The sequence below is a fragment of the Rhyacophila brunnea genome, unplaced genomic scaffold (genome assembly GCF_057557595.1).
Source record: "Rhyacophila brunnea isolate RB1 unplaced genomic scaffold, BYU_Rbru_1.0 scaffold_3, whole genome shotgun sequence".
NCBI lineage: Eukaryota > Metazoa > Arthropoda > Insecta > Trichoptera > Rhyacophilidae > Rhyacophila > Rhyacophila brunnea.
This window is the reverse complement of record NW_028232965.1, coordinates 11,641,295-11,660,574: the sequence shown is the minus strand read 5'-3', so window position 1 is coordinate 11,660,574 and position 19,280 is coordinate 11,641,295. Positions and strand designations below refer to the sequence as shown.

At 32.0% G+C, this 19,280-nt stretch overlaps 1 protein-coding gene across 1 annotated transcript; it reads left to right on the top strand.

Moving 5' to 3' along the window:
• Positions 1-13,516: 13,516 nt before the first annotated feature.
• LOC147067891 (cytochrome P450 4C1-like) lies at positions 13,517-18,885 on the top strand. The gene is made up of 5 exons (XM_085952499.1): positions 13,517-13,532; positions 14,280-14,484; positions 15,224-15,375; positions 16,089-16,271; positions 18,707-18,885. Exons 1-5 carry the CDS (start codon positions 13,517-13,519, stop codon positions 18,883-18,885), a joined length of 735 nt encoding a protein of 244 aa, XP_085808625.1.
• Positions 18,886-19,280: the final 395 nt, after the last annotated feature.

Here is a 19,280-nt window from a genome sequence, read left to right as displayed (position 1 = left end):
ACTTTTTTATTACTTATATCTTTAAAAAATACAAATCTTCATTCGTAATAGATTTTTAAAGTGATCTTTGAAATAAGATTTAAATTGTATTAAAAAATATATTATGTTTATCACACAAAGACAATTATCTACGCACCAACTAATAATAAGTAAGTACCTACCTACGTAATTCAGCACGAGTGTACAATATAATTATTAATATAAGTACTAATTTTCTTTGGGTCCATTTCAAAAACACTATTAGGTACCTACTAATCACAACGCAAAAAAGCATTTTTTATTATATGTAATATTTCATAATTTATCCTTATTCCATGTCCGCTTCTTAGTTTACAAATACATATTGACACCACGCGGCGTCTCTAAAAATCTCTATCACTCATCAGTCTGCTTGTATCTTCCCTGGATATGCACTCATACCATTGCTCCACAATAAAGATCATGTACCTATTATTTAGCAGAAAGGACAGGCCATAGACTCTTGAGGCATTCGTAGCACACAGGGGAGCCAGGTTCTTCACCTTCGATGTGACCAGATGCTGCATGATCTGATTATCCAAAGCTAGCATCTGTTCTCAAAGCTCAGAATATAGTTTCTCTTAGCCTTCGTAAGTTTCTATGACTCGCTACCATCATTAAAATACAACAAACCTTGATCAGGCGTAATCAAGGCCTGAACAAAAACGAACCATAAGTGCGAATCAGAAAGCATTCGGCACGCTTATATCTCCGCAAGATGCGTTAGAGTAAGATATAATTTCTACGTCTGAATTAAATATTTTTTGGAAACGTCGCCGGTAAATATCGATTTGAATTATTCTATTCATTTAAATACTGCGAGCACGTGTTACTGAAATTTATTGTTTTTGAATTACCTAAATATAAAGTTAGTGATAATTTTATTTAGTTAATTTAGTAGAAAATGTGTTTAACTATGTTGTGGTTAAATTTGGTAGCCGTACTGAAAAGCAACATGATGGTATAACGTTTTATAGTTAAGTTAACAATAATAAAATTGAGCTTATATTGTGCGTTACACGCGAGAAACACGGCTTCATTTTGTCTAACAACAGCCACTCTCTTTATATTATTACTCCGAGGGCGTAATGCGTCCAGGACGTTACTCGGTGAGCTGAATTTTCTCTAATAATTGTCACTCGGATAGCGAGTTCTGTTTGTGAAGTGTAATCTACACTGATGTGCACCCTCGGGTATTTAAAATTGATGACAATCGGGGGGCATTTAGATCGATGCAGTTTACTTTGCATTGATTTTAAAACCAACATTACTGCCTGTCCTGTCGATTATCTCTTGAATGATTGCGAATAAAGTTTTGTAAACTTCGCATCACAGCATCATCAGAGTACTTCAAGTCACACAGGTTTACCGTGGAGTGACAGCTATGTTGCGGTCAGGTGGTATTGACTTTGTTAACCTTTGCATGTAGTCAAAGATTTTGAAGAGAAATGGAGCAAGCACCATTACCGTAATCTTGAGACATTTTATCCTGACACCATAAAGTGTGTGAATTTATATGCGTTCATCAATTACGTACGTGGTCAATTATTGCATAACATAGCAGCCATAACCTTTTTTGGACCAGAACTGCTTCCTCGTGTTCGGCTTATCAGGAACCACTAGAAGTGCGAGACTAATCAATGCGCTCCCCAGAGACATGTTCAATGATGAGCTGTGTATTTTGTTTTTTTAATTTATTTTATTATCCTCTCTTCGGAGGCTAATAATAACTATCAACTACCTATTCGATATGTATTTTTATTTATCTCGTTTGATTAGAATAAGTACTTTATCAATATAAATCTTATGTTGCGTACGTCCTGAATTCTGATTTATTATGTCCACTGTGTTTTAATTTTAAATACGTAAATAAATTGTGATGAGCACTTTAACATTTTAGCCTTTTAACATTAGGCCAATGGATTATTCAGCTCGTGGGTCTGCTGGAGAAGACATGGAATTTGGTCCGACGCGCTCGGATGGGGTTTTTTTTAGGTGCATTGTCGGATCTCTTATTATTGCCAAAAGGACGTGGATCAAATTTAATTAAAATATAATGTGAAAATTGGTGTATCTTGCATAATTCAATGAGCACATTGTACGATTAAAATAACTGTTTTATCGTAGACATATAATACTCGTATGTCAAAATAAAAATAATACTAACTGCAGAAAAAGTCAATTAAAAGAACACCAATTTTAAATATACACACAAACATCTACACATCTATCCATTCATACTACTTAATTATGTATTTCTAAATATATATTCAAATAACAGAATTTAATGCATTTATCTTTCTTGTTAAAATCTATGATGCATGACATTTGAAAAAAAATACATTGAAACAATGATTTGTTAAAAAAATCTATTTGTGAATGTCAATAAAACGTATTAAATTACATGTTATTGTTTAAATATTTCATAAAAAAACATAGAATCATACATGACCATGACTCTTCGAACCATTCTTTTTTAGCAGATTTTTTAAAATTTGTTTGTAAATACATAAATATATTTTGTTTTTCTCTTTAATATTTTTAGATATGTATGCTAGGTACTACGTCCATTAGTCATTCATATCTTTGATGCCAATTTAAAAAAAATGTACTCAACTTCCTATATGATGGGTATTCTGATGTATGGTATGTATCATTTTCTACAAAAATCATTAATTGATGTTCCTATTTCCTCTTTATATAAATATTTTTCCTTGAGAGATTATTGAAAAAATATGAATTAAATCATTAATTCTAGACTTCACAAAGTACAAATGGGATATAAACCATAAAGCCAGAAAGTATAACCCGTAGATACTTCTCAATAATAAAAAAAAAATTTTGATGACAAAAATATGTGAATAAGTTGGGAATTTATATTTTTCGACAGAAATTATTCTATCCAGCTTGTTATTCCTCCATCAATTTTCTTGAAACAATAAAAACAAGTAAATTAGTATGTTCGATAATAACCTGACCATTATATGGGGTTTCACAGAGTGGAGAGAGTGGTATCAATAGAATTTTGCTGTTGTTGCTGATGTTGCTACTTGATCAACATATTCGATCCATACTTTGGATCCCTAACACACATTGGAAAAACAATATGTGAATTTTCTAGACCCGGTATTCGAACTTTAGACGCACAACGTAATGAGCTGACACGTTGTCACTCGGTCATTGAGAATATAACAATTAATCCAACTGTCAGTATATGATAGAGATATTATTTTTTGCATATTCTTTTTAACACTACAACAGGCCACGAGGCTCAATGACAGTAGTGCAGTAGTAGAAGTGAAAGGATCACATAAACAGCCAGACTTTGAGAAAATCTCATAAATATATTGTGACTTCAGCAGGATCGAACCCGTAACCGTCGGGTTAGAGCTCAGTGCTTTACGCACTGGACCACGAAGGCCTGGTATAAATATCCTCATAACCTAATATAACCCAAAACATGAAGCCATCTATCAGAGATGCTGTGTGATCTTTGAGTCATCCTGTTTTGAGTCATCCTGTTTTACTGAGTGCGCAATGGTATTGCCTGACGTATTCTACCTAAAGAAATATAACATTAAGGTTATTTTGGTGACGATGATTACCTTTTGCGCTTTTTTCCCATACTCATACAGCTCTTTTTTTCACTTCTTTGTAATGAGAGTTGAATGAATGGATAGCAACGTAACTCTCGTAAAAATATTTTGCGAAATACTTTATTAGGTAATGACTTATTTAAAAATAAAATATGTCTTTATTTCAAAAGGGCAGCTTTTGACGTCGGCTACAAAAATATTTTGGCGAAAACTGGAAAATCGAAGAACCTAAGAATGTGTGGTACATTGTTGTGAAGTGTAGTGTACACACACACACACACACACACACACAAGCTTAGTATAATTGTTTTTCAGCTCAAACTCCACCAAAGACTGCCAATTTTTTGTAATGTGTATATATAAGCCTATTCAATTGGGTAGTAATTTTATTATCAGTTAGTTATACACGCAAAGCCAAAGTATTCTTTGCCTTTAAATTTATTATGTAAATGTGTAGGTAGTGTACATACTTTAACAAATTTGCAGTAAATAATAATATTGTTAATATTCATTTCTTGCAAAATGAATTACTATAGTGTGGTGTTATATTCCTTGTGTATTTTCCCAGTGTTGTGTTACATGGTGTTTTATACATCAAGGAGAAGATTATATGAATTGGCAGCACTTATCCCAGGAACTCCTGGATTGACTTTGTTAGGAAACGTCTTGATGTTTTCTGGAAATGGTTTAGGTAGTAGATTGATATCTTATTATTATAGTTATTTAAAAACTTGACAATTACTCACGTGGCTATTTAATATTGTTGTTAATTATTAGTTTATTAAATAAACGTATTCATACAATTTGAGCAAATATGTTCATGTATCAAATAAAATTTCCATAAAAATGTTTGAATAAACTGACTTTTTTCAAAACACAACTTTCCTACTCGTATGTCCAATCGATGAAAGTAAAGAATAAAAACCAAAAATAAATTTAATCGACTACTTACGATTTCTAATCGATTGTCATTTCAAATTATGATATTGTTTTTCAAAATATTTAAAAATACATACACCCATACCAGGGATAGCGAACCAGACACCAAGTGACACGCGGACCATTGTGAGTGTGAATTTTGTAAGCAAGAGTTTAGTAGATATTCATAGGTACCTAGGTACTAGGGATTGCAATACCGAAAGAATATGTCAATACCGGTATTTCGGTATTTCTTATTGAATACCGCTATTAATAGCGGTATTCGTCAAAAGATATTAAAAATAAAAAAAAGTACCTATCAATGAATATAAATATTGTAATATATTTAAAATACTATCTTATGAAACATTTTATAAATACGTATTGATTATCATATTTTAGAATGGCTAATTTTTACAAAGTCCGGGTAGGTACAGAAAAATCTCTCTCAAATTCAATGTTTGTTGTATGTACATACTAACAACGTAGGAACGATAGTATGTTATAGATTAATTGGAAATGTTTGCAACGAATATTTTATTTTTAGAAATATATTAAGTAATTCATCGCGACAATTCCATAAGTATATTTGAGGGATTTTGTTTACATTTTATCTAACTTTAGTTGGTTTAAAAGTTAATATAATTGCGTTTGGCTGCATAAAACTTTTACATAAAATTTAATATACAATACTTATAGTACCTAGTAAGTACTAAAATATAAGAATAAATTCATTTTCAAAAAACATATATGTGTATCATAATACCGAAAATACCGGTATTTTAGATTTTTGAAACCGGTATTTCGGTAACAATAAATAATTGAATACCGGTTTTCAAATACCGGTATTGCAATCCCTACTAAGTACTGCATATTTGTCAAATCTAATATTTTTTTTTCTCTTCGTCGTGCAACACTGGCTTATTTAATCGGCATTCGAATAGATTGCGAAACAGGTTGAATAATATTTTTAATCTGTATCTATATCTACCGTTAGCAATGTATAAGTAACATTATTTCAGAATAAATTTTAAAATGATGGAACTCAATACCTACGTTTAAGTCAATGCAAAAAAATAACAAACTACTTTTTTACAATGATTTTCTAATCGAAAAGAAATATCGTTTCATTGAAAAATAATATATAGGTTTCGTTTCACTCTTAAACGGCATCTTCAGACAGTTTAAAATTCTAAACAGCACGTAGCATCAGAAAAACAATAAAAACTCTAGATTGTAAAAAATACATTTAAGTGTGTAAACTTAGAAAATAATTATATGGTTAACCTTTTTATGTAAAATTACAATAAAACATTTTAAAAACATCAACATTTGATTTTTTATAATTTTATTTGTGTGACACGCGTGTATTTTTTTAAAACTTTTGGCATGTAATTTGACACACTCGTAGAAAATGGATCCCCATCCTGAATCTACCTTATATTACGTAAGCAAACTGTAACTCAATGGACCACCGTCCTTTCACATAATATGTTTCTAAATATATCCGAAGAATCAACGCGTTATTTTGGATTCTAACCCGTGACCCACTGATTGCTATCAACTCCATACCAGTGTCGTTATATATTATGAGCATAAAAAATATAAATAATATTTTTATTGTAACAGTATTCTGCGTATTTGTTATTAAATCAGCGAATTTAAATAAAAATTACTCATTTTAACTACGCTTCATCAATCATCGTAGACAAATATAATTATTACAAATGTTAATTTTAATTTTAGAGATCACCAATGAAATAAAAAATATTGGAAAATCTGTCGTTGACGCTGGAGGAGTGATAAAATTGTGGATTGGACCTCAACTATTCACAGGTCAATAAAATATTATAAATACATTTTACAGTACCTAAGTAAGTATTTTATCTACACAATGTGATAATAATTATTGGAGGAGATTTTATTTATTTATCAATAAATTGCAACATTACGCTAGTGAAAATTTACTTTTATCACAGATCTCATCATACTATGTGCTAGAACACAGGGGTCGAACGGGCGGCGGGGCGGCAACGGTGAGCGCAACTCAAACGTATAACTGTGTGTGAAATTTTCATAGACAGTGTTTTTTTTTGTATCACACACGGCTATGCGTTTGAGTTGCACCCGTCGCTGCGGCCCCGCTGCCCGCGCGTTCACTCTGGCCAAGAACAGAAAACAATATTTTAATAATTGAACATATTACAAGATTATAGAGTTCTAATTTTGTAACCATTTCTCATTTTCAGTTTTAAGTAATCCCGCTGATATTGGAATAGTCCTAAGGACAGAGTTAACAAAAGGTAGAACTTATCGTTTTCTCGATAAGTTATTAGGCGCTGGACTTATTACTGCAGAACGTAAGTTTTATATTTTAAAATATGTTTAATGTTATTATTTGACTATTCTTTCTTGATAAATTGTCACCATATCATTGATATATGTCGAATATGCCAATAATGACAAAATTATTATAGACGAATTTTTTTTTATCCGAGTATCCGATTACAGCTATGACTGTTGGCCATGGCCCCTACATCCAGAAGCGGCCCCCCAGGCCCTTACCGATTGCTAAGGTTAAGGGCAGTGTCATGTTTTACAGAAGTGTTCCCTAAATGGTATTAAACGAACCACAGGGTTCCACAAGGTAAAATAAAAGACGTTCCGTGAATCTTTACGAATTTTTTATATTTTTAAATAAATTCACTGTAATTATTCAGTCATTGGCACATCATATTAGAAGCACTGATAGTGACCCATTTTTGTGGTAGCCAAGTAAATTGCAACCCTTCGCCATATTTGATAATAATACACATTTTTATCAGTCAGAAAATACACTAAAAATATTAATCATCATAACTATCACATCAAATTCCATCCCACAGCCAAATAGTTTAAAATGTTTTAGTAAAATAGCGACTTTTTTACTATTGGAGCAAATTCGATGTGTGTGTTTATCTCACTTAACTGGTTGACCCACCGCGCCGACCCCCCCTTAGCCCGGGTCCCCAGATTAAAGCCTTGGTCTGTTGGTCGTCTATTGGAAAAGGTTACATTTGTTTAGTTGAAAATTCTTCTTCTTCTTCCACCCTATCACGTCCCAACATTGGGGCATAGGGCAAGCACAAGTTGCCGTCACTTCCCTCGGTCCAACGCCAACTGAAAATTACGAATAGTAAAATCAACATTAAAATGTAGCATTTATAAGTTTTAACACAATAAACATAAAGTCGCTGATATTAGGGTAGTTTGAAAAGTTTAATAAAAAGGCAAGTAAAACATTTATTTTGCAATGAAACAATAATTCTATTTTTCAACATAGTCCCATTATCTGTGTACATACTTAGTCCAACGATTTTCCAATTTTTCATGGCTTTCGAAAAATAGGATTTATCTAACTCTGTAAAATAGTTATTTAGTACGGCGATGACATCTTGATTCGACAAAAATTGTTTTTAATTTTAAATTCGTGAACAGGAAAAAGTCGCACATGTCAAGTTCGGAGAATATGGTGGACGAGAAAACAATTCAAAACCCAATTCGTTCAACATTGAGATTGAAACCGTCGATTCGTGAGACCATTCGTCGGTCTGGCGGAAGAGAACTTTCTTATATTGTGCCAATCTTGGCTGTTTTTCCTCCAAGTCGTCTTTCAAACGAACTAATAAAGCCACATAAAATGCCTCTAATATTATCTTATGTCATATCTTGATATTTATGAGATAATTTAGGTTATAATATTATGATTGGTAGTTACTTTTCATTTCTTTAGTTTCCACCAAAAAACATATTATTTTCTAGTATGGGGAATTTTGGGTTGGCACCCGAACGGCAAGCATCATTGACGCGTCTGTGAATAATATTAACAATATATACCTAGTGCTTATTATGTCAAACATAACGAACATGCCTAATTCAAACATAATAAAGACATCACATTTAAAATGTATCGCGGATTTGATAATATAAATAAGAATACCACGTTAACTTTTCAAGCTATTACATGTTACTATAGTAACAGGTAACTACTGATTTGACAAACATAATATTTTCTTGGAATACCTTGAGTGATTGTTTAAAGTATACGATACTTTGAGAGACTGATCTAAATTCAAGGATACCACTTTTATTTATTATCGAAATTGTTTTTTTCAGCATCCTTATGGAAAGTTCATCGAAAAATGCTGTTGCCAACATTTCATCAAAAGATTTTGGACAATTTCTTTGAAATTTTTGTGGAAAAAAGTGAAATAATGGTAAAACAAATGACACATCAAAAAGGTGCATTTGACGTAACCAATTTGATCAGGCCCTGCTCTCTTGATACGATTTGTGGTATGTGCATTAGACTTTATATAATGAAATTTATTTTAACTTTTACTGTTTATAAAATAATAACATGTCTGTAAATCTGCGTTCCTACAGAATCACCCTTCTTGATATTCTATTTTAACCAGTGATAGATAGCTGATGGTAATACATTTTCACACATCGCGACTAAGATAAATTAGGTAGGTACCATTTTTTTTCGTAACTGGATGCACCTAAAGAGTGAAGTTTATATTATCAAACTTTATTACGATTAATAATTGTAAGCCATTCGCCCGATACATTGCGTATTTACTACAATGTTTTTAAAACACATTAAATAAACAACATTTTAATTTTTACAATCGTGGAATGCATACCTACGGATTCTTAATATTCCATAATACAATATTATAGATACATGCCCATGAAATACATGGGCGGGGAGCGGAGGTGCGCTATTTTAAGCCGAGCGCACATATTAATTAAACACTCACCGTCGATTTTATTTTCATTAAACAACTAAAAAATCAAAAGTACATCGTTTTGTAACAATGGATCCGTAATGAGTTATTTAATTGTTTAATTCTTATCTATATCTATTAGCGGATCATTTTTTTGCAGATATAAATATTTCACGGTTTATTGGGCACTCTCCAGTTTTAGAAGCACTAATCTAACTAATCTATAGCATTGGAAATAATATTTTTTGTGTAAAATCTATATTTTTCTAGTTTCTAGTCTATTAATTTATTTTGGTAAATAATATTTTCACAGCAACTGCAATGGGAATACAGTTAAATGCTCAGAAAACTATGACTTCTACCTTTATCCAGTCGGCCTTATGTGAATCAGAAATAATTTATAAAAGAATTGTGAAATGGTGGCTGCAACCAACTTGGATTTATAAATTGACACCATATGCTAAACAAGAGGATGCACATATAAAAAATATTCATGGTTTTGTCGATAACGTAAGAACAATTTATCTGTTTACCTATCTGCTTTGAAATTTAGGCACTGAAAATGTGTATTAATCATGTCAGAAAAACTTTGAATATAGTAAAGTGATAATTTTAAGAGAGAACTGGCAGGACTCCGTTCATATATGCAGAATGTGTATTGTACAAGGGTTTAATATGAAACTACACTTCATAATCCCATAACAGAATAATACTATAAACAAATATTCATTTTATTTTAGATATTTACAGGCATTGATAATTATCTGGAGAAATAATTTAAAAATACAATTGATCTTGAATTTTTCAATTATTTTTTAATGATTGAGTGGGGTGGACTTTTTGGATTTCGCTCAGAGGCAGATTTACCAATAATTATAATTTTAATATAAAACAAAAATTGAAACGTAGGCTGGTGGGCATAATGATCCAAGCCCCTGAAAAATATAATAAAGGGAAAAAATACCTGAAGACAGTGTCGTTAAACATGTGGCTCAATGATTGTAGAGCAGGATCCGCGATATTGTTAATTAATACAACGTGGAGGTACACAGGTTATGCGTTTATCGACATCGCTTTCTAAGAGGGTGGCAAATTGAGGAAAGAATGCGAATAACTTTTGAGAGTAGATTTCATGGTGATAACATTTTTTTTAACTTATGGTACTGTCAGTTTGAATTACAAATATAATCACTAGCATAATAATGCTTTGCATGTCTCTTGTAGTATACCCTTTTGGAATCCAATATGGATTACCCAGGGATTCCCCGAGATTTAAAAAATGTCTTTGAAGGGTTCCGCCAAACAAAAAAATTAATAATCACTTTTGTGAGCTATCTAGGAAGCGCATCCAGCGGTATGATTTGCGACCATCGCAATTTTTTACATTGCGATTTATACGCGTAGATTGACTGATATACGCTGTACATGCAGCGCCTAAGCTGGTACATCGTTACGTAACACTTGTAAAATATTGTATTTTGTGACTGGCATTCCAGAGTAAACTCCTTAAGGCTATACCTCAGTTGAGGCATGGTCTAAAAAGATCGTGGCTACGCGATGCGTGGATTGCGGGTCGCGGGTGCAAATGACGCATGCCGAACGAAATATGATTTGTCATATAAATCCAACATGCGTCCATTTAATGTTCTGTTTGACGTATTCTGCAGGCACCAAACTAGAAGACTCCAAGCTTCGCACTGGATTAGTCAGTTCTGACTGGCCATGGCAACTTTGCCACCAAACTCCACGAGTTTGACTTGATAGTAGATGGGCCAGGTTGTATCTGTGGGCATGACCACCTAGACGTTGAACACGTTCTCTGGTGATTGCCCGCTTATGGAACCTGAATGAGCGGAGCTGTTTGCCAGGGTCCGTCCTCACACGGGTCCAATTGGCCACGCAGATTTGATAGCAACTGAGGCCAACTTTGTGGTATTCGATAAATTTTCAGCGTCGTATGGGGAGCGGGATAGTCTCGACTCCTCTGTAGACTCGTCCATTACAACTCGTGACACTCAGTATGCGGATACATAGGTTTCTTAACGTTGGCGGAAAGCAGAGCCAGTCCAAAACTTTTTCTTTTTTTTCTTCCTTTCTTAAGAGCATACAACAGTGAAACGGCAAATAATTTTCAACAATAGGTGGGACGAAATATCGCACTCGTTGCCAATCGGAGAGCGGTAGTCGAGATGTGAGCACTTCAATTTGTTTTGTGATGGCGTCGGAGGAATATATTATTCTTATATCGTGTAAAGATGTCGTAGATGTAGTCGAAAAAGAAAACATGTCAACTAGTATAACAATAAACATAACATTAAATGGACGCATGTTGAATTTTTATGACACATTATGTTTTTTCCGCACGTGTCGTTTGCACAATATGCGCGTCGCTTAGTCACGATCTTTTTAGACCATGCCTCAGCTGAAGTATAGCCTTAACTTTCTTTTTTAAGCACTACGGTGCATGGTTGTAGCATCAGTCCCAAAGCTACGTTTTGGGACGAAATGAGCACTTAAAATCACTTCTTTTAGACACGTTTATAGCATCATGCAAGGCGGCCGTGCATATCCACGGCTGTACATACATGACGGGTGGTGGAAGGAAAACAAAGTCATAGATAGTACTACAGATCACGCGGTAGGCGTGATTAGGTTGATATTCAAACAGATGTTACCTATTCATAATAAATTGTACATCTCCTGGCGTTATTTCAAAATAAAAACATATTTTTTATTAAGAATTATTAAACTATGAATACTAAGCTAGTCTTAATTGTCACAATAATACATTTATTGTTGTATGAATTGTATACGTTCACTTGATTTTACGTTTCTAAATATAACTGTTGAACTGTAAAAAACTTTAACAATTGTACATATATTATTTTGAAAAAAACACTTTCTGATAGAGTATATAATAACCAATAGAAAAAATCTTTTTTTGAAAAAAGTAAGTCACCCCGACGGGGAATCGAACCCTGTATCATACTCTATCAGAAAGTGTTTTTTTCAAAATAATGTATGTTCAATAATCAGAATGATATATTCTTAAATCTTGTGAATTATTCGTTGAATAAAAGAAATAGTTAATTATAAATTATTAGCAAGTGCAAGTAGCTACATCTAAAAAATATTGGAGAAATTCCACGACGTCGGTTAGTAATCAAAAGTAATAGTAATATACCTACTTTGATTTAAGAAACAAAAATCGATTGCCAAAGTAGCTGATTTGGAAGGAACGCTGATGGGTAGATATAGAAATTGACCAATAGTTAAAATTTGTTCGCTATTAGTATGTCACGCCGTAGCATAATGGCTTAATGCGACGGATGAGGCGTATACTCGGGAGATACAGGGTTCGATTCCCCGTCGGGGTGACTTACTTTTTTCAAAAAAAGATTTTTTCTATTGGTTATTATATACTCTATCAGAAAGTGTTTTTTTCAAAATAATATATGTTCAATAATCAGAATGATATATTCTTAACTCTTGTGAATTATTCGTTGAATAAAAGAAATAGTTAATTTAACAATTGTATCTGTTCATACTGTCCGTTTAGCTTATAGTAAACTCAATATACTATATACCTATCACTGATATAACTAATTATAAAAACTGCCGATGTAACATGTCTCATTTTTATTTTTATTATAAAAACTTGTTGATACTTGTCATTTAGGTATTTCAACTTATTTAGAGACTTACAAAATAATCTTTTCATTTTTGGGCTTATAAAGCATTTTCGGTACTGTTCGGTTAAAGCGGATACAGCGGAAAACGCATTTTGAAAATAGCCGATAAACTGGATTATTTGTTAGGTTAACCTAACCAAACCTAACCTAACCTAACCTAACCTAACCTAACCTAACCTAACCTAACCTAAACTAACCCAAACTAACAAATAATCCAGTTTATCGGCTATTTTCAAAATGCGTTTTCCGCTGTATCCGCTTTAACCGAACAGTACCGCATTTTCATATCTATATTATAATATGTGAGTTATTCAGTTTTTTTTACCTGCAGGTAATCCAGTCAAAAAAGCAAAAACGTCTCAATATAAACCATGATATTTATGATAGCCAGGACTATGGCCTTGTTAATGGTAGGTTTTAAAATTTATTTACATCCTTTATTCAGAAATAAATATAATGTACATACATTTAGTAGATTACTACGCCCACGATAGCCGAGTGAATAACGTGTCGGCCTATAATGTCGTGGGTCCCGGGTTTGAATCACGTGTCTGGAAGAAAATCACATGTATGCTTGGAACCAGAGCATGTATCTATCTAAGTGGCTAACATCAATTTATCGTAAAAACAAAAATCTATTAATACAACCTCCACTCTGTGGGGGCGCCATATAATCTTTTTAGGATCGGACATGGTAAAAATATATAATTATTAAGAGCCTATATTCGCCGCTATAATATAAACATCAAAATAATTAATGGTAAACACTAAGAGTACAATACCAAGTTACAATTGAGCAGAGGTGGGTGAGAATTTTCAATGGAAAAAAAATATGAGGAGTAGGATGCAATTACAATTATAAATATTATTAATATAAGTGTTAAAAATTGCTGTTATTTTTTTTTATTTTTTCCTAGAATTTATAACTATTAATTCTCAAGTTACCTTATTCGTGCGATGATGTATTGTATAACAAATTACTATCTTTAACAAAGTTAGTATAATTTTCGATTAGATGTGTTGACAATTCTGAAAAATGTTACATTTTTTGCAATATGTTAATATAGCCTAATATTGATAGTTAACTGAATTTTTCCATTATAGACGCGATCACAGTCATTGCACGTTAATTTATAAATTGTACTGTAGGTAGGTATGTTTCTGATTGATATTGCTAAAAGTATTTTCTCTAAGCATAATAATACATCTCTAATATTAAATTTATCATAAAGAAATTTGATTATAAATATCACTGATACATTTTTCATACCAATAATATTCAGGTGGATCCACTTTCCGGAAAAGAAAAGCTTTCCTTGATTTATTAATTGAGATATCAGAAGGAAGCAGTCAATGGACAGATGAAGAAATGCGAGACGAAGTTAACACCATGATAATAGCAGGGAGTGATACCACCACAATAACAATAAGTTTCATGCTTGCATTGATAGGCTCCCACTCGTACATTCAAGATAAAGTTTTCGATGAGTATGTAACCATTATCATTTATAGTTTCTACACCATTTTTTCAATTACGATTATTTTCGGTATTCAAAAAAAAATATATTGTCATCAATGGTTGAACTAGGTACATACTGAAAAGTAAAATATTTGATTTACAATAATATATAATTCACTACACTACAATAATTTCAATTCCAGAATGTTTCAAGTACAATTTTATTGGAACCTATAAAAAAATTGATACTCCACATTTTTTGCTAACGTTTAAAATTATGAATTAATGTTACATACGATTACTTACATTCAATTTATAAATTATAATAAAAATAAAAACTTTCTCAATACAAGCACAAACTATATTACTAATATAGATTTTAATTAAAATCAGCTTGATAATATTTTACCACCTAGGTTCTTATTGTAAGTACGATTTATTACAGTTGAGCTAATCGAGTTTGTAGTTGAATTCAAATAATATATGCGATGTATACGGTTCCGGTCGAGAACTATGTGTGACGAATGATAAGATAAGGCTGGATAGACGAACTTTTAATTTTGATGTACGTGGCAGCAAAGTACTAGGGACCGTGAAGAGTAGAGGGAGGCTATGGGGAGGTCTTTATCCAGCAGTTGATCGAGCCCGGCTGATTATGATGAACTGGATGACGATTTTTTATTTGATTAGATTTATATTCAGTAAAAAAAATATACTCATCTCTAAATTATACTAATAATACTATGTCATTACTATGTTACTTTTTAGGCTTCATGAGATCTTTGGTGACTCAAGCAGGTCAATTGCAAAGGAAGATCTCAATAAAATGATATACTTGGATAGAGTTATTAAAGAATCTCTTAGACTCTTTCCTGCAGGACCATTTATCGAAAGACAGTCGACGCGAGAAATAAAATTGGGTATTTACACTTTCAGTCACTGATTTATAAGACAATTATTATCATCTGTTTTCGTGTAAGAATAATAATATACCAATATGCGGGTATATTCTATACACAAGGCCGCTAAAGTGATAGTATTTATTACATACATTATATGTATTGAGGTATTATAATTATTGTTGCAAAAAGTAAGACGTCTCATCAGTCAAAACTGTCTCTCTCTCGCTCTCTCTATCTCGCTCTCGCTCTAATTTTTATCACAGCCAAAAGACGCACTGTTAAATTAATATAGCACTTATTGCAACAATACCAACCAACTTATTATAATTGTTACAATAAGTGCTAATAACTCCAAACAAACCTACCCTACTTAGCCGTAAATACTATCACTTTATCACTTTAACGGCCTTGCGTATTGAATAGACCCGATTAAGTTAACTGACTTATCCATATACCTACGGCTAATTTTTCAGTCATATCACTATGTTATTATTACGTACCCTCAATCGATACTATTAAGGCGAAAGTACTGCATATACAATATGTAGCAGAATTAGAAAGATGTATTTTATTACAATTTTTTTTATTAAGTACCTAAATATAGGATAATTTTTTTCAATTTAAAGATAAACTTGCAATTTTTAAAACCTGTTGGCATGTGCGCTTTTTCCACGAATTAGTCTTATTATTACATTACAAAAACTAACAATAAAATTAACACTTTATTTCAGAAAGCTATACTTTGCCCGCTGATGTCGGATGTTTGATTGCCACTTTTGCGGTTCACAGAGATAAAAAGATATGGGGAGAAAATGCTGATGAATTTGATCCTGATAACTTTTTACCGGAAAAATGTGCACAACGCCACCCATATTCTTATATCCCTTTTAGTGCGGGGCCTAGAGATTGTATAGGTTAGAATAATACCCATCTACTTTGTACATAATTTGATTAAACCTCAGTTATATAACATGACATCTTGATCCAGACACATGTAAAAAAAAGCAGGATTCGAACCTGATTCTGGAATGATAGGTATCTTAGAATTATGTTCAATAATAATTACGTCAGTGGCTACTTCGGACTTATATTATTACGTAATATATTATATATTATTACTATATTCATAAACTACCAGTGTTTTATAACCTTTTTAGTTCTATATAATATTATGCCGGACAAAATAACGTGATATAACATAACATGATAAAACAGAACATGAAGAAACATAACAGTGACAAAACAGAACAGCCAGTGGAAAAATAAAACATTAATTTTTGTCATACCTATCTATTTATTAATTACATACTTTATAATAAATTTTATAACAGAAATATATAGAAATAATTAATATATTATATAATCACTGCGTGTTGGCGGCCATTTGGCGTAAAAACCACAATTTATCTGCTTGATTTTGATAAGCATGTACGACTATTGCCACTCGATTCCTAAGGACCTCAGACCTTTTTTAACTTCAAGGTGACCTGTATAGGCATTGGCTAATAATATCCGCTGGCAAGCTATATTTCGTCGTAATCCATCTAATAGGTTCCAAATGACTACATTAAACAATGTGTTTAAGGCGTTCTAAAAACCTTCACAAGAATTTTGTAGTCTTAGGACAGTGGTCGGCAAACTCATTAGTGAACAGAGCCGAATATCAACAGTACAAGATTGATATTTCTTTTGATAGCCAAAATTCTTAAACTAAAAATATATAGGAAGGTACATTGTTTATTAACTTAATAACCTTTAATTAAAGTTGTAAGTCTTAATTAAAGTATAGGTACACTGTACACTGAATAAAACTTGATATCATACTTAATGATATTAATTTATTAATAAAAATTATATTGTAAGTAAGGTATCCAAAAAATTAAATCGTGACAATGACTGATTAACACTTAATGTGAACAATGATGGCCTAGCATCTCCTTGGAAAGTTTAGATAAGTCAGGTTTGTATGTTGTTGTTTTTAATTTTAGGCACGATTCCAGGTTCTTATCAATAAGACGACTTCTCAATTTACTCTTGCTAAGGTTCAGGCTTGAAAAATATTGTTCGCATGAATATGTAAAACCAAAAAGCGAAAGAACAGCAAATGCTAGTTTTTTCAACTGGTCATATGAAACAGAGCCGCCTTCAAGGGGCCAAAGAGCCGCACGAGGCTCGCGAACCGCGGTTTGCCGACCACTATCTTAGGACATCTCTCAGAAGCAGCCTCAAAATGATTCCATGTTCTATTTGGAAAGAGAGGTTATCTTCCTGTTTTGTTATCTCCCCAGAATTATTAGACTCATTATTTCGTTGATTAGTTTTTTTTAATATTATATAAATTGATTTTTACGGCGTATTAAAAACCTGTGTTATTAAACATTTATACAACATAATTATAGTCCTACGACAATTTCAATATTTTATTCCTGAAATGTCATATTTATGTTTATCACTGTTCTGTTTTTCCACCGTTCTGTTTATTCGTGTTATGTTAAATCACGTTATGTTTATTCGTGGAACCGATTTTACGACTCACCAGTTTTTTTTGAAATAATACCACATTTATACTTATTTTAGTTATCTATAGAAATTTGTGACACACTGGTTGTGTACCATATTAGTATATAATATATATAGCAGGTAAGTATCGTTGATCGCGAAACAATTTTTGGTCGATCACAGCCATATTTATAATTTTACAACATGGCATTTATGTATAATGTGTGGTCTAAATTTTAACAGATTTTACATGAATTCAGCTTTTTTTATATGCGTTTAATTTCTTGCCACTTTTTTATACTGGAAAAACATATAAATCGTGTGTGATTATTAAATTCTTGCGGTTCGGTGATCTCAAAACACATAAAATTTCACATACTACTGAACAACTATACTAATGGAATATTTGCTTAATACAAATGCTCATATATCGATAATTTTAAAAGACAAAAAATTAAATATGGTGGTAAAAACACATATTAATGCTTTATTTTCGGCTATATTTTTATGCAAAAGTCATTTATCACCTTTGATAATAGCCTATCGATAATTAGACGTTAAACAGATTAATTTCACGTGCAACGTAAGAACGTATTTTATAAGTTATTAGATATTAATATGTGCAATAACATTCGTAAAATACTGAATGATACGTAGGTTAAAACTTAATAAGATTATTAAAATGTATGGCTCTACCAGCTACATGCATATTTAAAAGCAGAACACATACAGACATTTCAATATTATCTATTTTATTTATGAAGTGGAGTCAACAACGAAAGACAAATGATTCACACAACTATGCTGTTTCAAAATGAAAAATCTAACTCTTCGCCTTTTTTTTTTGCAGGAAAACAATATGCAATGATGTCACTAAAAGTTATGCTAGCAACTATACTCAGGTCATTTAAAGTATATTGCGCCATTGATCATAAAATAATATGGGAAAAGGAAATTATTTTTGAAATGCAAATGAGAACGCTCAACGGTATTCATATTTCAATTGAGCCAAGATCAAAAAGTTGTTGATAATAATAAATTGATATATTTATTTGAACTGATGTTATCCTATTTTTAATCTGCATAGACAAACAAGACTGTTTTTGCTTAAAATCATTATAAAATTTGCTACTGAGTGTTAACAAAGAGTTTTTGAAGGTTCCAGCAATCGGCATAAAATTGAAAATATATAATACTAAAAAGTATATGCATCACCGTTCAGGCAAAAGCCACCAACCCTCAAAAATGCAGTTTTGAGTTGAGTGACTCACTGGAAGCGTAAAATTAAGGTTAAGATGTGAAAGTTACCATGGTACATTAGTTGGTGAATTGTTGCTTAAATCCGAATTATTTGTTTTTCACTGTATGACTATCGATAAAATCTTAACAAACATAAGTTATTTTAGGCGAATAGACATTATTGA

What these genes read in the sequence shown, in the direction of transcription:
- LOC147067891 (XM_085952499.1), top strand. An exon ending in CAAGATAAAGTTTTCGATGA is followed by an intron (nt 14,485 to 15,223) that starts GTATGTAACCAT and finishes GTTACTTTTTAG; the next exon opens with GCTTCATGAGATCTTTGGTG. An exon ending in GGGGCCTAGAGATTGTATAG is followed by an intron (nt 16,272 to 18,706) that starts GTTAGAATAATA and finishes TTTTTTTTGCAG; the next exon opens with GAAAACAATATGCAATGATG.